Source organism: Varroa destructor, unplaced genomic scaffold (genome assembly GCF_002443255.2).
Source record: "Varroa destructor unplaced genomic scaffold, Vdes_3.0 BEIS01000002.1, whole genome shotgun sequence".
NCBI lineage: Eukaryota > Metazoa > Arthropoda > Arachnida > Mesostigmata > Varroidae > Varroa > Varroa destructor.
In genome coordinates, this window is record NW_019211455.1 from 37921349 (window position 1) to 37944194 (window position 22846).

At 39.2% G+C, this 22846-nt stretch overlaps 1 protein-coding gene across 7 annotated transcripts; it reads right to left on the minus strand.

Moving 5' to 3' along the window:
* LOC111243634 (rho-associated protein kinase 1-like) lies at positions 1-22591 on the minus strand. 7 transcript variants are annotated; one of them, XR_015321252.1, is made up of 20 exons: positions 21500-22591; positions 18589-18817; positions 17790-17949; positions 14666-14852; positions 14286-14435; positions 13855-14093; positions 13059-13290; positions 12503-12745; positions 11694-11892; positions 10921-11227; positions 10520-10670; positions 9958-10225; positions 8936-9190; positions 8081-8815; positions 5756-5957; positions 5090-5367; positions 4596-4820; positions 4356-4483; positions 1150-1283; positions 1-358 (listed from the first exon to the last, which is right to left on the minus strand). XR_015321252.1 is itself a non-coding variant. In XM_086980305.1 (19 exons), the coding sequence occupies exons 2-19, from the start codon at positions 18691-18693 to the stop codon at positions 1280-1282; spliced, it is 4068 nt and encodes a 1355-aa protein (XP_086836431.1). In that variant the 5' UTR covers positions 18694-18817; positions 21500-22591; the 3' UTR covers positions 1-1279. The 7 variants fall into 7 exon arrangements, 5 of the variants coding, with proteins under 5 accessions (XP_086836431.1, XP_022645197.1, XP_022645198.1 ...); XR_015321253.1 differs by having other exon boundaries at positions 1103-1283; XM_086980305.1 differs by having other exon boundaries at positions 1-1283.
* Positions 22592-22846: the final 255 nt, after the last annotated feature.

Genomic DNA, 22846 nt, shown 5'->3' on the forward strand with positions numbered 1-22846 from the left:
TTGTTTTGGGTTTTTATTTAGACACTGCGTAGTTTTACTAGTCACAAAATGATTAGATAAAACAAAATGATTTGATAGATGTTGAAGATAAGAAGCAGCAGCAAACCTGGGCAGGAATGATTTACGGCGATTTCCGGTACCCACTGGGATCCATAGTGAGGGACATTATGCTGAATATTAGAAATTGGCCGGAGAGACCTGCAGATGCTGACTTATTTTCTCACGTAGATTCTTACATGTCACGATCATTTTCGAGCCATTTTTACCAAATCGAAAAGACTCCTTTGAATGTCTGCCTGTCGTGGCTAGGGGCAGAGGGCCGTCACACGTCAGCTCAGCGCAGGGCGTCGGCCTATATCTGTTTAATGTACATAAATGAGTTCGTTTTACGAAAAAAAATCACTCACCTACGTCCCTGTATTTTGCTTTCGAATTTTAGCGTTTTCGGACGTTTACACACTATATTTATAGTACATGCTAAGTGATTTACAAGCACTTTGCTACTACTAGGATAATTTAACTAGTACAGATCTCGTTTTTCGTACATACTATTTTTATTGAGTGGTTGTTACAAAATGACTGATCTTAAAATAGTTGTAGTGATCAGAAAATATACATAGGGGAGAGTAGGGCTATACAGGACATGGACTATTAGCCACTTTGCTTTTTCTAACCAGGAAATACTGATTTGAAACTCTAATTCTATTTAAGTTTTGGACTTTCTAAGATGCGTAGAAGTCTGATCTTAGATGCAATTAACGTCAATGGATTTTTTTCTCTGACCAAATTTGAAGCAGCAATGTGAGACAGCCAAGTATTTTTTCATATTTGGTAGAACCTTCGTTGAACAATAAAGAAACAAAATAACCATTTCTAAGTTTTGCCTGCCTCAAAGCTACATTTTCAATGCCCAACTTTGCGTAGGTTACGTTTCATAAGAGTTACTAATAATTAATTATAATTATTACATGATTACCCTGAGGTCCCCCAAATTGAGCAAAAGCTATATGGGCCAGTATTATTTCGAGCTTACATAAAACAAAATGTCATCGATTGCTTATAATATAGGGAAAGAATAAAGTTGCTCTTCAATAAAACTTACCATGGGTCCATATATATGTATATATATATATGCTATATTGAACTCACTTATCATATTTTCGTTATTGTGTGCCGCACTTCTACGGTTGTGTTTCTATAGAAATTGTACCGTTCGTAGTTCTATGAAACACCGTCGCAGAGAAGTGCTATCGTCGATATGGCTCCAACTTTCTGTTGATCAGCTGTAAATTCCAAGCATAAGACGACTATTTACGATTCTCATTTCTCGAAAGGTCCGAGGACCATGCATCTTAATTTTCTACTGACGTGCTTGTAATTTCGACTTCATTTGGCAAATTCTTTTAACGCCCCAGTGAAACTATCGTGGATTTATAGCGCATTGTCAAGATCGCACAATATTATGTACAGACGAACCATACTCTTAAAGATATCATGTTTCTAAATGATTATCGGACCGCTGTCTTGTTGATCAGCGCTCGATGCTATGCATTAGATGATCATTTAAAACAACCTGTTCTAATACTCTTTATCGTCATTGCCCACACGCGAGCGAGCAAGATTAAACTTGTTGTTCTGTTCTGTGAAAGGTTTGTACAGGGTTAGCTGCTAGTGGACTCAAAATTTAAAAATTGCGCGCACATACGAAAAAAGGCATCTAAAGATAGAACATTCCTAAAATGTGCAAAAGCAGCGGTTAGAGGCTTTCCCGTTGAAAAAGCAGCTTGTGAATCTGGAATGGGCAAAACCAACGTCGCAAAATTGTAGCTGCTAGCACTTTAAGGGTCCTTGTTTTAACGTCCATTGCGATTCTTTATTTTGATGCATTTCAAGAGACTAGATTAACAGCAGCTTGCGAATTCGCTCTTTCCTGTAGAGGCCATGTCTGCTAATTATAGATAAGTAAGAGACCAAAAAAAGGCCTTAAAGCTCGTTCGCTTCAACTGTCTCACAGGATCAATTGCACTCAACTAAGCCATCCTGCCGGTTGCTGCTCATTTGTATATCGATATCTGGTTTCTTTACGGAAACAATTAAATATTTAGGAAATGTTCAACTAACAAGACTATAGGAGCGGTATTTGACCGCTCCAATCACTGTAAGTGTCTTCTTTGCGTAGAATTATTATTATTTGGGTCCACCAAGTTATTTTGGGTCAACGATATAGATTTCTACATTGATTGTTTCCTGAAAACTAAGAATTTATTGGTTCTCAGTTTTCCTTGAGGGGTCTTTGGCGAACATACTGGCATAATTTCATTTTCTTTCATGGCATGGTTTTCTCAACGGTAACATTTAGTAAATCTTGGTCTATATATAACCATCCTTCTCTATGCGAAAATATTTAAATATCATGTTTAACAGTTAATACACTTATTTTTAGTCATGTTTAGTTAGGTTATCTAACATGAAAAATCAAATCAACACTACTATAAAGACAAAAAGTGTCCTTTATTTTCATCTTTGCATATCACTCGCGCATTGGCGTCCGACTTCCTCGTTATTATCACTTACAAGCATCACTGTCTAAATTTGTGTGACATTCCATTCAGCTTTTATGCTACATTTCAGTAGATTACAGCCCTTGTAAATGCTTTAGTTAAGGATACAGTAACACGGAGGCTGTTACAATGGCGTTCATGTTAAATGCATCCTTTTTTATACCTTTCTTCTTCGACCCCTTCGAAGGATTCCGGTAATTAATGTCTCTGATAAGGCACGCGGTGGTTGAATCTACGTTCAGTCTACGGTATATTACACATATGGCAGGTGACGGGGTACTTAATATTTAAAATGACCTATATAAACGAATAGTCATCGTGAATGTGAAAAATATACGATTCTATTATACTTAATAAATATTAAGCACCTTGTCACGGAAAGACTTATTACCCTCGACGAAATGTCTGCTGATCCCCATCTATTATTATACTGTTACCTTATTTTTATTGTTATTGTTACTGTTAAGTATTTGTTTCGGAATATTCACAAAACAAAAACAAGAGAACAAAACGATTCTCGAACCTCGCATAAGTATGTCCAAATCCTAAACTAGCTACCATCTATGTACATACTTATACCTAAAACGCTCTTCAGAGCAATCTGATTGCATTTATTCTGTATTTTCTAATCAATAAACTCAGTTGGAACAGTATTTACCTAAATATAAGATACTTTTTTTCTACCATGACGAAGAGCGGGGCAGGTCACTAGCCGATTAACTCTCCAATGAAGAATTAATTTTTCATTAAAAGGCAATTATTCTGACCTTTACTTGTTAATAAATATGACTCCGCCTTACTGTCGCGTTAAACTAGAAAAGACGCTTTTGTACCTTGTTAACAATACTTTTAAATTGACTCTTACATTTCGAGGGAAAATACGCAATTTTAGAGGCTATAACTTTGATAGATAACAGCGCTAGCACAACTAATGCACACGACTTCTACCGGAACCATCACTTCTTTTCTTATGTATTACATTTAGTTTGGTAATTCATAGATTACGAAGCCAAATCAATGACTTCCTCTATATAATTTGCACTAGTTGCAAATTATATTGAATAAAAATGTGAAATTTTATTCGAAAGCGACACCCATTGTCAAGGCCCAGTAAAAATTTTCAGTTGCCGAAATTCGAAATGTAAAATATGGGTCCACGAAAAGAAAGGAGATTTACCTGTACTTTTCCTATTTTATATAGTTTCTTTTATGTGTGACAAAAGGAGTTTTGTACCATTGAAAAGACGAATCTAATTTGTAGATGAATTCCTAGAGTTCATTGACCAGGCTCCATATATTCAACCGCACATTTAGTGTTGGCCGTGCTTGTAAGGCGATGAAGTGGAAAAATGTCTTCTAGGTACCCAAGGGACTAAGTAGATACGTCGTGTGAACAAACAACGAGTGGGAAACGGGAAAAACAGTCCGCCGAATAAACTTCATTGCAGCGAGCAACTTGTAGTTCCACATTTCAAAATAGAAACATCGTTCTTATGTTCTTGACTTAGCTGTATTTCGACCGAGAGACCTGTAATTGTCAAAGTATAAAAAACATACATTTTCCCACATCTCGGCTGTGTTCACTACCTATCTTAGTATTTATAAAGGTAACCAAAAACAGTTACTTAAGAGATTAGAAGGAGAAAACCATACTCTACAATTACTAGTGCTATGGCATGATAGATAGGAGTGCAAGTAATACTGTAGTAACGTGCTACCTGCTAAACCGCCGAATGTTGCGCACATCTATAGTACAACCGGTGAATTTAAGTCGGAGTTGAATCACTTTCTCACCTGACTCGTGCATAGCCGCCCTTTTGAATATGGAATGAAAGAAATCGAACCCATTCCTGTTGGATACTCTCGTTTTCAGCAAGACATAGCAGATCGCGTGCCTGACATTTCGAAGGCACCGAACGAACCTGCGAAAAAATAATTCAGAAATTTTTACTGGGCACAAATTATAGAACCATGTTGAAGATCGAATTAGTAAGTAGAACAGTAAATATGATTACAGCAAGGAGCATAAATTACTTTGCATGGTGGAAGATTGTTGCCAGCACTCTCTTTACTACTTTCGTCCTTGTCCTTGAGCTCGTCTTTGATATGCTCCTTGTGAATTTTAACTCGACAGAGACGGCATTCAAGAGCAGGTGTCATCGACCAAAGATTTTTCTGGCAGATGTCACAAGCGGTTGGTATGTAGAATGTGATTGGGACCATCTGGTGCGAGCGATATTCTGTTACCGACTGTGACAACTGTAAATAGATGCGAAAAAATGCAGTATAAAATGTCTCGTATTTGAATACTCCGTCCCATCAGATAACGGCCGTGGATATCATGTAAATATTTGATTTTAATGCCTAGGAAAGTGTATGTACAACATTTAACGAACTTGAATTACAAAGCAACATATTATTTAATCGTATCGGGTATTATTTTTTTCAACGTATTTTGATAATTCGCATTACTAAGGTAAGACGTTGATGTAGGCGTCCTCGACAATGATTTTTAGGAAGGCCCTTACCTCTGCTTCTTTGCGATTCTCTCGTTCATCGGCATATAGAAGTTGAAAGATTTTGGGAATGTCGCCAGAATTTGCTCGAATGACATCACCCTGAGTTACAGGTCGCACATGAAAGAGGCGGCTGATGTCTAGAGATAAAGTTGGCTCTGCTGTGCTTTGATCATGTTCATGATTGAAGAAAAACACTTTTTGATTCATTACTACAACAAACTGCCGTTTCCAGCCATAACGCTTAATGTTTTGTTTGTTCGGGATTGATAGCCAACCTTCCTTGCGGGCTGAAACGCATATAGTATAAGGAATATACTGTAAGTTCTTCTTCTAAATTCATTTAGTAACCACTTCAATTATTGTCTAGTAAACAACATTAAAATGGTTGAATGTATATTACGTAATTTGTTAACATGTTCAAAATCAATCTCTATATATAATAGATTAGACTGCTTTTACTAGTGTTTGCAAGTCGAGCAAGCTATCACTGCTATTCTTTGAAGACAGAACTCACCTGTTTTTTTCGTTTCTGGTTTTGTAACAGGTTCTTATATAATTACAAAATATTATATTACAATTAATTGGTCGGCAAAGTGATGACTACGTAATATATCACAATATATTTTGGGTTTGTGCTGCACACTACTAACATAAAATTCGAGGAAGGAGTCTTACCTAGTTCTTCATCATTAAGAAGATCAGTTAGGCTGTTTAGACTACCAGGATTCTGCAAGCCTGCTCGATTCTCCAGTTGTCGTCGTAAGTCATCCAATTCGCGATCTTTTTGCTCCACTAAATCCTTCATCGTTTGTATCACCTTCTCTTCCTTTTCTCGGCTCATTTCCATCTCGAACTTCATTTGATCGTATTGCGCGGTCTATAAAACACAAGTTGCAATATATATTAAGACTGAACTAAGCAAATGACGAAAAGAGCTTGCACAGATATATGCTGTTAAAGCTTAACATGTTATAGACGCCACCAACTTTTAAAGTTAGTACACAAAGCTTTTTTTCTGTCTTGTTTCTGCTGTGACTGGGTTGGATTATTAACTTGAGATATTCGGAACTACGATTATACGCCGATTATACGTTTTCCAAACTGCTAGGGCACACTAGCACCTAAATTTTTAAGTCTGCTAAGGGTAGATTCGGACATATAATTGAAAATGACGAAGCCAAAAGAAGAAGAGAATAACCAACGGAGGAATTCTTAAATTTTTTACTCTCCACTTAAACCGTCTTGTTCATCGAGTATAATACAATGACAACAACTCAAACTAAAAATAGCATGTAGGTCAACGCCTCGAATTACAGATGGGCCGCCGTCAACTCTCTCCGTGCATCCATACATGGTCAACTGCTTAGTGAGATACAGAGGTTCAAGTGATTCAAAGCAGTTTGGTGAGGTCACAATTATTAGAGGTACCCTTTCTAGTATAGAGGATAAAGTATAGCCGTTACGAACTACGAGACTGTTTTGAAGAAACAGGCGCAATATACGAGGGCGATTGATATTTGTAAGGAACATTTTTAGTAAAAAAAATTCACAGCTTTCAGAATCATATGGGAATAACGCAGACGCTTTATTGTCAGATTCTGGTTGGAAAAAATCCGATTGTTAGCCTGTTTAGTGCTAGACAGCAGAGTATTGATTAACTTCAAGCAGTTTTAGTCAAAATTCAATAATATATCTGGTGCATTAGAACTGTGGCTAGGGTTACGTTGAAAATTTCCTAGTGATCAGAGGATTCTGCAAGCGCCTCAAATTTCCATCACTCTGTATAATTAGGACGTAACCTCAAGGTAAAATTACATGTTCTAGACGGTAGTACATGTAGTAAATGGTAGGGGCTCGTCATAGGAGCGTATGTTAAATAAAAGCAGCTTTTCCTAGAAATATCAGAGAAAGGGAGTTCTGATGGAATGTACCATATAGATTATCGATGTAGAATCAGTCTATATGTTTCCAAGCAAAAATATGCACGTAAAGCATTTAGTAATATGACCAAAATTACACGATGCAAGGAGGAGCTGATGTATACTACAGAAACAATGGCTACAGGACAAAAGTTGGAACTTCAGACCTGTGACAGTTCGACAGCACAAGAGCCTTTTGCGATCCACAGTACTCAGCGAAGCGGAATTTGCTAACCAACTGATCGGACTGTCTCTACCACAATGTAACTCACACACTGTTCTGAGCTTCATCTGATCATCCGACCCCCAAGTAATCGAGCTAACAGGGTACTGCAATGGATCCCAGTTCAGGTTGGGCCTGCGGAAGTGCATAAGTTCATAAAGTCGCTGAACACGGAAACAATATTCACAGAGACATTATCAAATACGACAGTATGGGCAAACAATTGTGTAACAATCTACTCTAATAACGTGCAGATTAAAAGAGAGAGTAAGCCTACGGCCTAGTGGGAATGAAGTGCACACATGAGGGCATCTTTGAGCGAAATACGATAATTACAGTGAAGGCAGGTAGAATTAATACGCTTTTATCCCATTATCAGGGGCTGAAGTATACGGCCAATGTTATACGCACAATTTATATGATAATGTCATACTATTACTACATTAATAATAAAAAAAATCGTTATCAGTAGCGTGAAAACGTCTGTAGAGCAAAAGATATGTGCACCATACAATTCGCGTTTTTTATAGTGCGCAGCTTGTTGTACAGTAAGTGTAAAGTCTCTAATGTGAGATCAAATTCCATCTCCAATGCATCTGTAAACCCAAAAAACTTGACAGATCTACAGATAGAGACCTCAGTTATTCAAGTTAACTAAAATGATGTATGAAAGCCCACATAAACCTATATCAAAAGTCACAAAATATGTCATGTTGGCATAGCGGTATGGACAGCTAGGTCTTTAATTAAAAAGCCAGGGGTCGCAGATTTGTATCCCGCTACCGATACACGGCGTGTGTTATTATATAAAGCAAGGTCACAATGTCTAGGGGTCACCATTTCGTCTACATGTCTTACCAGAGAATGGAATCTGGCCTTAAGTGTGGTGAGATCTTGCTCAAGTTGGCGACATTCCTTTTCCTTTTTGCGGTATTCAACGCTTCGAGTGCCCCCTCCACCACCGCCAACGCTTTTTACAGGTTGAGCTGCAGCCGCGGTTTTCCGATTCATTACTTCAGCAAGTTTGTTAACAGCCTGTTGTGTTAGTACTTTTTCTTTAGCCAGTTTTTGCTGAAGAACCTCGATTTCGTCTTCGAGCTTCTTGTTGTAACTATTGCCATCGTCTTTGATATTAACGCTGTCAGTTATGTTGTTGATTATTTTGTTGGCATTGGTTGTCGCGCTGTTGTTGTTGTTGTTGTTGTTGTGGTTGTTAGTCGTGTTATTGTTTTTGCTATTTTGGTTGTAGTTGTTGTTATTGTTGCTAGCAAGGGCCGTTCGTTCCTCGAGCTTCTTTTGGATTTCCTTTTTTTCCTCAACGGTCTGCTCAAGCTTCTCGTGCGCTTCCTTCAGCTGCCTTTGGAGACTTTCTCGTTCAGCCTCCATTTTGCACTTTTCGATCTCGCGGTCGAGCTTCTCTTTTTCTTGTGTTAAATGCTCGGCGTTCAACAGATCTTTCTCAGTCGTGAGTTGGTCTACGCGCTTTTGCAGTTGTTCGATTTCTCTAATTTTCTCCTCTTCAAAATCTTGAAGAATCTTCGTTTTCGTCTCCAATTCTTCCCGCAAGTCTTCACACTCTTTTTTGTAGATCACCTGTTGAAGGTTCGAAAAAAGCTTTGATTTGACTTATACTCGCCATTCGGTTACACTACTTAGTAGCTTACAATAACTTAGATAAGGTCCGAAGATAAAAAGGTCCACTCATAAACTTACCCTAAAGCTACTTTCGGTTTCGAGGTTCTCTGTGAGATCGATCAGTTGCATCTGCAGGTTATTGTGGGTAGCCTTAAATGTAGATAGTTCTTGCTGAAAGTGACTTACAGCTCCCTCTAGCTCACGTTTTTCTATTTGAAGCTGATTTTCGATTCGACTTAAGCGGGACACTTCAATCTCTAACTGGCTAATTTCGTTCTGCAAATGAATACGCCGCGAACGTTCCTCCTCAATCTCATGCGAAAGTTGCGAAATCTGCAGGATGCGACACATTACCGTTATTGAAGTCAAGCGTTCAATGGGGCGTATCTATAAATTACTTATTGCTAAACACTAACTGTACTTTCGAAAAATTATTGACGTTAGATCTGCTCCGCTTTGCGCTCAGGATTTGATGGCCTATGCGCAAGCAACGGCACAAGGGGACAAATGTTTTCCAGAAAAATACATACAGCGATGAAAAATTGGCTAAAGTACAGATGCTATCTCCGGTGGTGGGCATAGCAGCCACAAGCGTTTTTCCAATATAAAAAATTCTTTCAAAGACGGAAAAACTTTTTGGACAGTTACAAGCGTGGCAAACTGGAATGTAAATCAACCTCAGCGGGACGCCTCTCACATGTTTGTGATATCGGTGTCATGTTCCTGTTGTATTTTCAATACTCAGCAGTCTTTTACACACCAAACAAAAGTAAGCATCACCTTTGCATCACTTGCAACTGGGTATCCAGATCGCCAAACCAGCTATACATTGGAAAAGACGTGAGCTTCAAGATAAACGAATTTATTTAGTAATGATATTTAATTGACAACCGACTGTAGCATAACAGACTAAGTAAAGACAATCTCAAAGCTATAATGTAATTTTTAAACGTTCTAACTCTAACTTTTCATTTTCCTGCACTATTCCAACAGAATGTTTGCCGTTCGATTTCCTTGTATATTTCAGTGTAAATTTTTAATTACGTTTTTCTCCATCAGTTTTTCAGTAATAGGAAAAACCATGTGCAAACCTTACGTACCCTATCCGCTTGGGCCTTATAGTCAGACTGCTGCTTGGCCCATTGCTGCTGGAGTTGTTTGCAGTCTACTTGAAGCACCGAGACGTGTCGTTCGCTTTCTTGGAGTTTCTGCAAGGCCTGTTGACGTTGCTCGACCTCGTCTTGTAACTTGCCCTTTATAGCCTGAACCGCGTCAGCCGTGGTCTCCTCACTAGAACTCAACAACTGTTTATTTTCTGCTGACAAAGACGCTACTTCTCGTCGAAGGGATGACGCTTCAGCTTCAAATCTGAAACCATTGGCATGCTATTTTATTAGAACTTATAAACCATGGTATAAGACATGTAAGTTTCACTTATTTTTTTTAAATCTGAAATAACCAAAACGCAAGTGTTCATTTGTGATGGGTTGCATTATTCACACCCTGGGTTAAATTATAATTTGTTATATTATATATATATTATAGTAAGTTTGAATGAAAAATATGATTGCGAAGAACTATTTTTGTATAGCTTATGAAAACACAGAGAATATGAATGACGTCAAACTAAACAAGCACGCGAACTGCTTCACAAACGTTCACCTATTATGTGCATTTTTAAGTTCGAGTTGAAGGATAGCTTCCTGCTTCTCCTTTGCGGCAATTTTTTCTTCTAGCCCTTTAATTTCTTGGTTCCGATCGCTGTAACCCTTACGCAGTCTCTCCATTTCTTCTGACAACTCAGCATATCGAACTAAAAAGGAAGTTAAAAAAAAAATAGGTATTTCTTTTTGTCAATAATACTTTACCCAACAGTCCGCACTATTCATTGTATAAGGGTGTCAAACCTATCACATTATCGCATACAGACAAAAGCGTTTCTCTCATTTATGGAGTCCAATACTTTGCGAGTTTACTGGTTTATACAATTTTGAATATGGCCATGACAATCTTTTCGAGGTCCTGCCGTTTGAAGCTGCACTGGAATGACTGCAATCACTAACCTTGAAGTTCCTGGGCGCGGTCTCCTGATTTTCCTGAGAGCTGTCTCTCCTGATCTAGTTGTGTGTTGATACTAGCCAACTCCCTCTCTTGGGCACCGCATTTGGCTAAAAGCTGCGCCAGTTTCTCCTTCTGTTCGCGTACTGTTCCATCGAATTGCGTCACGTTCTTAGTCAGCTCTGAGTTTTTCTTCTTGAGTTTCACAACTAGTTCCGTTTCCTGTACCAGTTTGTCCTTTGTGTCTTTGAGCTGTCGCTCTAACGCAGCTAACCGCTCGTTGTGTTGCTGTGAGTTTTGAGCAATATGCGCCTGTAAAAATTTCAGACGGGGAACACTGCTTAGATAATAGGTGCAAAGGTAACATGCGAGACACAGCAAGCTACTATGATTGCGTATGAAGTCATCGGAGTAATTCATCGTAGCTGGTAATCAAGGTTTGTGAATTTATGCTTGAAATGTACTTGCTTTACTGTAACCTGTTTGTTAACCTCTTTAGAATCGTCCTGCTCGAGAGGCTATACAATTGTTTCTTGTTGGCAAGCGGTCGCTGATTAATACTTGCGCAACAGTCGAAATACATGCTAATTGATAGAGCACTTTGCATCAAGCAAAGAACGTAGGGATATAACAAAGGGATTCACAGTCGATCGGAATGTGGCTTCCGGCTGGTGAACTTACAACTGATCTCTGAAGTGGCTTTCTATTGACATATAACGCTGTGAATCATGTATCGATATATTATAACACACCGAAAGAGATAAGGCTTTAGACATACTTTTTCAGATTGTTCCTTTTCAAGCCTTGCGATAAGTTCCCGTACAGTTGCTTCTGCTCTCCGACGCATCTCCTCTTCGCTTTCCAATTTTTTTTGCTGCTCGAACAGATCAGATCTTGAGGCCGCAACAAGTCGGCTTAACTCGTGATTTTCTGCAATTAGCTTAGATACCTGATCGTGTACTCCATCCGTGCTGATTCTAAAGAAGAATTCAAATAAAATTACTATAGTCTAATCGGACAAGTGCATTTATCATTATGGAACACAGTTGAGAATGTAGAGACATAGCAAAGGGATTTACAGTCGTTCTGAATGTTACTAGTGGCCCATAACTTTTGCCTGGTAACCAATCGTAACCGATCTCTAAAGCGACCTTATATCGATATATAATACCACAGCGGAGATGAGATTGATATTTTCTAAAAATTCGGATAAATTTTTATTTCATTTTAGAAGAAATACTAAAAACGCCTAAAAGGGTCATTGCAACTAACTAGAAAGCACGCTATTCGGCCCGCAAACACACCGATTCACTTCCGCAAAAGTCGATATATATATTTTATATATTAGCCTCCGATATCAATTAATGGGACTAATTGATAGAAACGGGAACTGCGACCGCGACTGCTGTATGTTTAGCTGAACGTGTAGGTGAAGGTATTAGTAGCTACGTAATCAGCGATAAGGGTCCGTTAAATGCATACTCTTATTCCACACATAAATTACGAACAGTGGAACCTAAACTGAACGAACTGGGTTTCAGTTAATAATTCAATTGATGTTCTTATCTAGCAGTTAAAAACACTAACTTGTTAGAGCTGTCAACGTGATTCTCTGTAGACGCCATGCTTTCCTGCTCTAACGGAGAGTCAGCTCCAAGCAACTGATAGTCACGATTGTATGAGAAACCGGCAAAATAGAGATGGTTCCCTTCAAAACTGTTTGCAGGCTCGAATGTGCCCTGCTCGTGCTTTTTGTCGTCTTCCGGCATAGAAAAATTCGAAGAGTCATCGTCGGCTTTTAATTCTGGAGCAATTGGTGCCATCGCATTTCTAAAATTAATAAAAAATTCGATTTGTCTGCATTTGTTATAGTCAATCTTTATGATAAATTACCAGATGACAAATTCATACCAATGACAACTATCGTAGGTAATGAGCAATTGCAGTGAGTGCAGAAAATTATTTTTTTCTGGGTATCATACGGGTTCTCTTGCATAACTTTTTCCCAATGTCTTTTTGGCGAAAACGATATGCTGCGACAAAATTGCACAGCTCTTATCGTGAACACTATCGGTAAATGCATGATACAATTATCTTGAGTCCGCAGGCGGTAATTAGGCGGACAACTCAGTGTGATGCGTACCGAATTGTCTCGAAGTTCCACACGTCGTTATGGAAAAATCGATGCGCTTTTATCTCATCGATACCCTGTCTGCCGAGCCTCCTTGAGCGATCGCAGAGAAACGCGCATATGAGATTTTTGGCATGATCACTTAGGGCGGTCTCCGACTCGTCCGGAAATACAAGTGATTTCTGGTGGTTCATTATATTTGCGTAGGTAAACGACAATGACTCATGGTAGAATGGCGTAACCCCTGTGATAGAAAAGATAGAGATGAAAACGTTACGACGTGCAACTTGTACGAGCCACCGTACTAATATTTAATACTTAAAGCAGAACAGAGATATTTAGCAATTAATCTGACTAATATTTTAACGCTGTGTTAATTTTGAACAAATTAGGTATATAGTAAGGCTCTTCTAATATAAATCTGAGAGGCAGAACTAGGCAATTCTCGGCCCTTTGTTCCGAGTAGGAACTACGTACCGTAATTTTATCTCTAAAATTTTTCGCAGGATTGCAATGCTGTAAGCGAATGTTGTTATTTTGGTAAAATGATGGGACCATAAATTCTGCATTATACATTTATTTTCACAATAAAAAATAGATGACTGCCTATAAGCATTTACAGTGTTAGCGGGCGCTCATGTAGCCATGCACCGGACCGATACCAGACATTTTTTTAGGAAAATGTTAAGCCTATTTTAAGTAAATGACCTTTGGTCTAGTACTACGGATAAAAATGTCAATCGAAACTTGCAGCCAACTAGCCTGATACGTTATAAGCAATCGTAAAACTTTATTCTGCGAAGCTTACCGCACAGCATCTCATAAAGGCAAATGCCGATTGACCAGAAATCGCATTCTCTCCCATATTTGCCGAAACCGCGACCCTGTTCCTGGGCCCTTAACACTTCTGGTGAAATATAGTCGGGGGTGCCCACTGGCACGTCACACCTGACCAAACCATCTTCACCCATTCGGGTGCACGTTCCGAAATCAGCAAGTCTGAGGTGTCCTGACGAATCTAAGAGCATATTGTCTGGCTTCACATCTCTAAATATTAGAATAAACGTATTAGCAATACCATTTTAAATGCGGTTTATTAACAAAAATTGATGTCTTATCGTGTAGTAGGATGCTCCTCTATTACGATACAATATATCGAATTTAAATATTACATTTAATGTTTTTTTTTCTATGTATAGCTGCAATAAAGCTAAGAGCGTTCGCATTCGATGTACTTACCGGTGTACAAATCCCATCTGGTGGATCACATCTACAGCGAGCACCATTTCAGCACAGAAAAATCGGGCCCATTCTTCGGAGAAGTCATACACATCTAACAAGTTTGCCAGGTCTCCGCCAGCCATATAGTCCATTACCATGTACAAGAATCTGTAGACGATAAAGTAAAACGAAGGAGCTCAGCTAGATGTAGGCACATAAGCGCTTCAAAAATAAATATCTAAAAATGAAAATATTTCGTTTACTATCGCTTCCAATTCTCTCTTTCTAAGAATTTTTTTCTTGATAATTTCTTCCGATAACTCTTTCCTTTAAGCGTCCTATAATAAGATACCTTGCGTAATATTATGATCCAAAGAAAGCAAAGACTTTTATCTTACTTAGAATCTTGGAATGCATAGTAAAGCCTAACGATCCATTCTGAGTTAGCATTGGCTAAAATGTAGCGTTCTTCCCAGAAGCAATTGGGCTCGCTTCGCTTAACCATTTCGTGTTTGTTGAGCATTTTCATAGCGTAAACCTTTCGTGACGGTGTGTGCCTCACCAGCTGGACCATACCGAAGGCACCTGAGAACAGTTATATACACAAACGAGATGGGTGTAGTTAACTAAAAAAACAATACATTGTAATATTGCTAGATTTGGTAATGCGTAACGTATTCGCGTTTGTTCTTGTTCAACGTGTACCAACAAATGATCAACATGTATGAACGAATATATTAATCATTCCATTTATCGCATTATTTTTTTATATTTATTATTATTATACTGCACTGACCTATGAAATCTAGTAGCACCGAAAGCCTAGATAACGTTCTTTGTTCTCACAGATTCTGGTCAGAACTAAACCCCCAAAAAGTAATAAAAAAAAACTGCGCATGCGTCACCTCGACTAGTGATACAGGAAGCAACCGATACGAGGGACATATAATCATAGAACTTCGGCCTAGGGTCATGCAGACGAAACTTGAACCTTTATAGAGCTAGATTAATTTTATCTTGTTTAGTTCCTACAGCTCCAACAAATAAGTTAATTAAAGTGAACTTTAAAAACTCTTGACTAGAGCTATGCATGTGAAGTACAATAGTCGGCAGTCTACGCAGCGTACGCCTATGTATACGGTAGATCGGTAGATCTAAAAAGCTGCTCATCGAGAATCAAATACTGACTGAATTGAGTTTGTAATAATAAAAAAAATATTTATACTTATATGTGAGTTTATCCATGAACGTTCTGAACTTATCATGCCGTTACATCAAGTTCACATGCAATTCAATTTTTTGCAGCTCCTCAGATACTTAAAACATAATAGAATTTGAAATCAACTTAAATTATCTGCTTCAGAATGTAGATCTCGAAAAAAGAATCACTATCTACGCGTTTTAGATTTAATAAAAGGCTTCCGCAAAAGTGATTAATTGAATTTTGTTGTATAGGTAGTCTAGTTGCACTTCTTAATAATAATAATAATAAAACATCCCCGTATGTATAATTCATTCGGATGGAAGATTTCAGAAAGAGCTTCTTAGTTGAATTTTTCCCGTATTTCTTTGACGCCGCCCTTCTAATAAATAGAAATATCATACAATAAAACTAAGGTGTAATAAAATTGGTAAAACATAACAAGTAGAAAATGATAAGCGAACATATGTACCATTACTTAACTAGGTAAATAGCAGTAAGTAAAACGTTTGCCATTATTGATGTTGTTAAGTGGCCAGTAAGTACTTATTGGTCACTCTACATGATAGATGTTAAAGCCAAAACATCCTGGAATAAGGACCACACATTGTCTTGTGCTATCAAAGATAGACCGTTCAACCGAAGATTATAGCTACGGTGGGCAACCAGATGGATGGCATACCTCTGGAAGTAGAAGGTCGTTCGCCAGACCGCTAAGCATTATGGAAGCCACCATCGTCCGATTCTTAGTCTATTAGAGGTAGAAAACTGAAACGTTAAGCTCACGCAAGCACAGTATATCGCAAAAACAGCCCCGACTTTTCATTAACTTCCTTGTGCATTATAGTCGTACAGATTGGTGTGATCATTAGTTTGACGAATCCCAAGTGGCTAGGTTTCACTACGGCTTGTCACATTGCTGTGCTCTTCAAACCTGAAATATTCGCGCGTCCTATGTGAGTTTACGCGGCTCAAGGCGACTGCGAGTCTCAATGCGATGCCGTCATTATCGGTAAAAGACGGTGTAAGGGATACGGATCAGGTACTTCCTTCGAGGTATCAACAGTTTTTTGAAGCACTCCACGACAGCTCAAAATTACAGGATATCTAACATTTTAAAGTACGGGGTCTTTTAAAGTCATTGCGAGCAGCATCCGTAGACATCGCCTTCGGTACAAATAATGGCGACATGAAACAATGGTCAATAAAATAATTCCGACGATTTCGGTGGCGCATGTTCGCCGAGGTGGTGGCTCTGTCAAGCTGATATATGATTACAGAATGTGCTAATCATAACAACTTTACGTGAAGAGCGTTTACACGGTACACAGAATGACTGCAAGTTTGACATGCCATCGGTATGCCACCTTGCTATGTACTAATGCGTCAGCACTACCATATTAAACCACCATCTGTTAAACCAAACGACTTAAAATATTTTAAAGGTAATTGGTTGAAGTATAAATAAAGTTGAAAATTTTAAAAAACGTCTAGCCCTCGAAAACGAGATATATCTATATATATATATATGCCAGAAGATGTTCTAATGATATATATATATCACTAGAACATCTTCTGGCATCTCTTTGTAGCTATCTAGCATTCGTAAAATGAATCACTAAAGCATAGCTGATCTTACAACGGGTGTGCAAAAAATTCGAACTAAGAAAAGGATGAATGTTTTGATTTTTTTCAATTGTGTTCTATCAATAGCATAAAAAAGTTGTACAAAAAAAGAATCTCTACCCCCGTCATTACAGATCCTGTGTGAAAAGAAATCGAAGAATCAACACCAATGGCACCTTCTTGTAATAGACAATATGAATGTAAGACTATTGTCGCATTGTTTTACCTTATTACGTGTTAAAAAATACGTAATAACGCCCTTAAATGTTTTGCTGTCACTAAGCAGAAGTTGTGGCAACATTCCCAATCTAATTTAATTAATTTAGGTGCAATTGAGCCCACTCTCATTGTTCTACTGTTTGAAGTTTGAGTTTCATTGACATTAGCGCTAAAGGAATAAAGAGTCCTACCTTCTAAATGTACGAAATAACTGGAATATAGACAAATATCAGGAATCCGATTTAGTATAGGGCATGTCTCAATTTGTTATCATTTCTCAAGGTAGAATATATGTACAAAAGCTAATATATAGGCTGACTTAGTATTGAATCCCTTTGGCTTGCTAATAGGTAGCAAATGGAATGTGCGGGAGATCACGGATTTGTCGGAGATTTTTCGTGTTTTAGAGGCTGTCTTTCTTTTAGTCACTCATTCTCCTGTTTTACATGAATGTTTCCATTCTCAGAAAAAGATACCTTTTCCAATGGTTTTGAGAACGTCGAAGTCTTTATAATTGGTTCGCCATGTAAATATGTCTTTCGTTTTTGCCTGGAAACGCTCGAGGAACGCCTCTATGTTGGCCACACGTCTCAATGCCGGGCCTTCGCAATCAAGAACTATTGCTTGGAGTACATCCTGTAAGAAAACGCGTGTGGGTCCGTTAATATGTTAATTAGTATTCAGTTGTAATATACATGCATGCCCATATATACGACAGCCTCCAATATAATAGCCGGCATAATTATAAATTGCATTGCCTTCAACGCTTAACACACCAATACCTATTTCTAATTAGAGACTGGTTTTTCGTTTGTTGTGTCAAATTCTTTTTCAGCTACCAAAAGCGTGACGGCGCTTTTGACAACTCAGCTATGCTTGTACAACTCCTCAAATGACTAATAAACTCTCAGAAAGAAGCCGCATTTTTGGAGGCTGTAATGCCCTTGCAATAAACAATAGTACAAAAGCTCCTATATAGATACTGCACAAAGGCCACTATACAGTAAGAACAGAAAGCATATCCCTGGTACATATGGGTTGGTTACAGACAATTCTTTAGAGTAATAGCCTTAGAAAGGTCGTGAGGTGGACTTCATACACGTACGCCATTACTATACATACTATCCTTTGAGGCGTAGTAGTTTTTTTTTTTTATTAAATATAGCATTATGTTTACCTAAAAGCTGTGACTGCTTTCAACTAAATTATTCCTAAAGCAAAAAAAATATACCTAAAAAATATGGACAAAGAAAGGACACATTTTTGTTAGCTTACCAGTAGTGACTCAATGTTAATTTCCGATCCGACATCAACAAGGGCACTTTCTAGGGCCCGAAGCCGAAGAAGCCGCTCCGTTTCGGCGTCCTCCATTCTACTCATAAAGCTTCGACAATGACTGTTCTGCTAAAAGCTGCTGCTGCTGCTGCTGACGCCAAGAGTTCGTGTTAGCAGTTCCTGAAGAGTTCGGCTCTCCAGCACCCTCAGCGAACCCAGTCCACGCAAGCTGCAACAATAGTTCGCGAAAACACAAACTTAATCGATAGTTGTTTCACATAGAACTATAGCTGGAAGGCAAATATTATGTATGGCCTATTGTTAATCTTAAAAGTTTAGATATTATTATTATTTTTAGGTAAAAATGACACATTTCTCGTACGCAGTACTTTGAATTGAACATTAGATATTGAATCAGCACACTACGACCACAGAAGCGTATTGCATTACATCAAACATTCAAGCCGCAGTAAGTTTTCGACGCAACTGATAGGAACGACAATATAATTGAATAAACTAATAAATAAAATAAAACTTTAAACGGTTTATGATGCTAATAATGTTATTTTTGCTGACATCCTGACATTGCAGGATCATTAAGAATTAGCAAGACGTCTCACGTAAACAGAGCGACTTTGAACATATACTCGTTTTGTTACCGCTCAATATTTGGAATATATGCCGAATGTCAGGCATTACAAACAGTGAACAATGAAACAACGGTCGTGCTTTTCTAGCAAACCTAAACTTTTTTCTAAATAATTGCTTTTTATCATTTCCTAGGTATGATTTCGATCTTCGATACGAACAGTACAACTACACTAAGCTTTGGCGTCTCTTTGTAATTGTCTGTCCTGGCATATTTAATAGAGAAAAAAAAAAAAAAGAACAACGTATCACACGGCCCCAATGTAGAAAATACGGCTGACAGCCATTATTACGACCAAGATTCTACTCCAGGTTCTGTCGAGAGCTGGTCAAATGGAAAAAACTCAAGCGGCCACGTGAAGGTAGTGGGATAATACGAGGGAACGCAAATTACTATGGTTATGTAAACATTTGTACTAACCGTGTGAACGAAACTGATTCAATGACGGTGTTCTAATTTGTGTTGAAGGCAAAGAATTTCCTCGATTCCGAGATTCATGGGTATAATTTAATACTACTATTATTATTATTATAACTAGATAAGAATAGTAGAGTAGCTAACTTGAACCATAGTGAATTGGTAGACCAGTGTCGCTACGAAGGCTCAAAACAGCGCTCAATTCTCGGTTCTACTTCACCAAAGCCTAATCCACAACAACGTTTAGGTCAGCCTGTGGTAGTCATTTGCATCTGTGAGATTTCAGTTACAGTTCAGTGAAGCGGACTACGTATATGCGGGCCAAGTTCCTAACTTAGGGGCAACGTTCTTAATTACTATTTTTTTGTGGTACGCGTACTGGTTCCACTGCGGCTCGCTTTACGGCGACCGAACACATCACGGTCTTGAAATGCACGTTTTTTTTTAGCAACTTTGCCACTGGTATTTTACACTCACACCTTCTATGTATCCATGATAAGGGTGATGCTTGATCTCCTCACTCGATGCCGAACCTTTTCATGTCTGTTGCATCACGCGCATGAACTATAACTCCCTCCCCCAAAAAAATAGAATTCTAGGGTGTTTACAGGTAATATGGTCTTCGATGTTCGATGAAGCTGATCATAAAGTACTCATTGATCTTTCTGGTGATTTGTTAGGTTGACATGAGTGACTCTGAGCACCGCTACCACTTCGGCCATGATCCAGTTTATTTCTAGTCTACGGCAGCTCTTTACAGACTCATTCTCTATATGAACGAGGTAGCTCAACGAGCCAACGGTGATGATGACGCTGATGGCATTGTCTGTGGCGGTCGCGAACTAGCGCATTGCATTGGCCTTCGATCCAACTAGCGCAACGACGCCGATTTGCAATCCCAATTGTCGTCATCACTCGAACGGCCGTTTTAGTCGGCACGCAGGTCCGTCGCCGAGCTATCGTAAGCAAGCACTCTTGCCAGCACCATATCGGCATCAGTGAAACAGCGACAACAGCCGCCGTTCGATCGGTCAGGATTCGGTAGATCGACTGGCGCAGGAGCATTTACTGGTATTTACCGACAGCCACAATACAATACAAACAGCAATTGGGGCAAGCCGCATCAGCGGAAACAGCAGCTCGGGCTAACGCATATGGCTGGCTGGCTGGCTGGCTGGCTGGCTGGCTGGCTGGATCGTAGCTGGCCAGCCAGCGCCGAGCAGTCGGCTGCAGGATAAAAGCGTGAAGACAGCAATAGGACAACAACCGACAGACCAAGAAGCATCACTCAGTCAAATTAGGTTCAATTGCAACGACGTCATGCAGAGGATAATAACTGCTTCCGAGGAGGATGCTTTGCCAAAAGATCTAGGGCTTACGGAAAAAAACACTTACATATATACGCTGACGACGTGCAATATTGCCAGTGGTAACACCTTAACATAGAATGAAGATGGCTCTGCTAACCCGCGTCATCATATAATTTAGAATATATTCGCAACTATGCCCGGAATACTAGAAATCATCCATCAGACTCGTATAGATGTAGCTTTTATTAGAACGCATACATATAGTTCGAGCCGTTCCTGTTGCTGTTGTTGTTCCGTGTCAGAGTGGCGGCACCGTGCCACTGTATGCGAGGCTATTCATTGGTCATGTTCTTGGAAATTAAGCGAATTCCTGAAAAGTATTTTATAACACTGGCTGACTGTTTATGCGTGCGCCATTTGTGTGAGTAACGAAAAGCAAATTTGTGTTTTGCGCAATAAATTCATCTTACTCAGACTACGTTACATTAACAATGCCCTGAGTGAACACATTCTCTACTGTAATTGAATTACTCACAGTTGTTAGGAGGACATGATGAAATCCCTTTGAGATAGCATTGTCGTGAACTTTTATCCACCCTTATAGTTAGTCCAGCGATCGATTGCTACTATACTACGAAGGCTACGATAACTGAATGGATGGATTGAATCTGACTAACTGTACATTATGTAACGTGCATTTTCCGATTTAGTGGTAGTCGCAGCTGGCCTTCGGAATCATCACAGCATCAGTTCACCATGTCCTGTTCAGGCTGAAGAGAAGCCTTGTTCTGTCGATTGACTTCGCTGAACTATGGTCGTATGCGTAAGCTCACGAATATGCCTATACGCACACAACATTGCTACTCACTGCCAACTAGAAAAGCTTTCAAGGAAAAAAACAACAGAATTAAAGCATATTTGATAGTATTCGTATTCACTGCGGTATAGCCAGCTGACTTCCCAGTAGAAGACAAGCACTGTTCACAAACGTTCCTTGAGGACTGAAACTGTTTTACTACAACAGTCGAACAGGTAACAGCCACCGTAACAAACGTACTTTCTTTTTTCTCTTTACCGCATCAACCATCCTCTATGGTTAAGGGCATACAGCACAAGTGAAAATGCGTCATAGTCGTTCGTCTTCGTCGTAGGATCAATCGAACCTTTTCTAAGCGCACTTTGTCCGATGACACGATCTGTGTGTGCTCGAGACGAGTGAACTACATGACCGGCGGTCGCCGCATCGGCCACACCAGATGACGGCGATTGACTTTGCCTCAGTAGCTTGTTCTGTTAGTCCTCTTTCGATCGACCAACCAACTGCTTTGTCTGCTACCGCCAAAGATAGCAGGTCAACCACTATTTCGATACCACTATGTCGATTTCTACTGCACAACCCCCACCATCACGATTGCCGGTATAAGGTGTTATGTTCGTTTGATTATTCACTGTCGCTCTCAGCACGAATTGTCGGGAGTATGATAGTGGGTGAAAGCCTGTAAACAGTTGAACGGCGATGCAGCCGGTCCTGCAGAAGGGTACACAGACTGACAGACGGCCAGAGACAGGCACACATAGACACGCGCACACATCGATACATAGAGTCTGAATATGCAACAAAGGAACGACGCCGCAGCTGCGTCGATTCTCTCTCTCTCTCTCTCTCGCTCTTCTCGACTGAGCGTCAAGCGGTAGTACACACTGGTGCGCCCTCGGTGAGAGAGGAACGATACTGGCGGCATATTTTGAATCGTAGTGTTCAGCTCTCACAAAACAACTTTCTGAGACTTATTTTCTAGACGATCCACGATAAAAAGTGATATGAGTTGCTTGGAAAATGTTTTCACATGGTTAAATGTTTAATTGTTATTGCCGTGGCTAC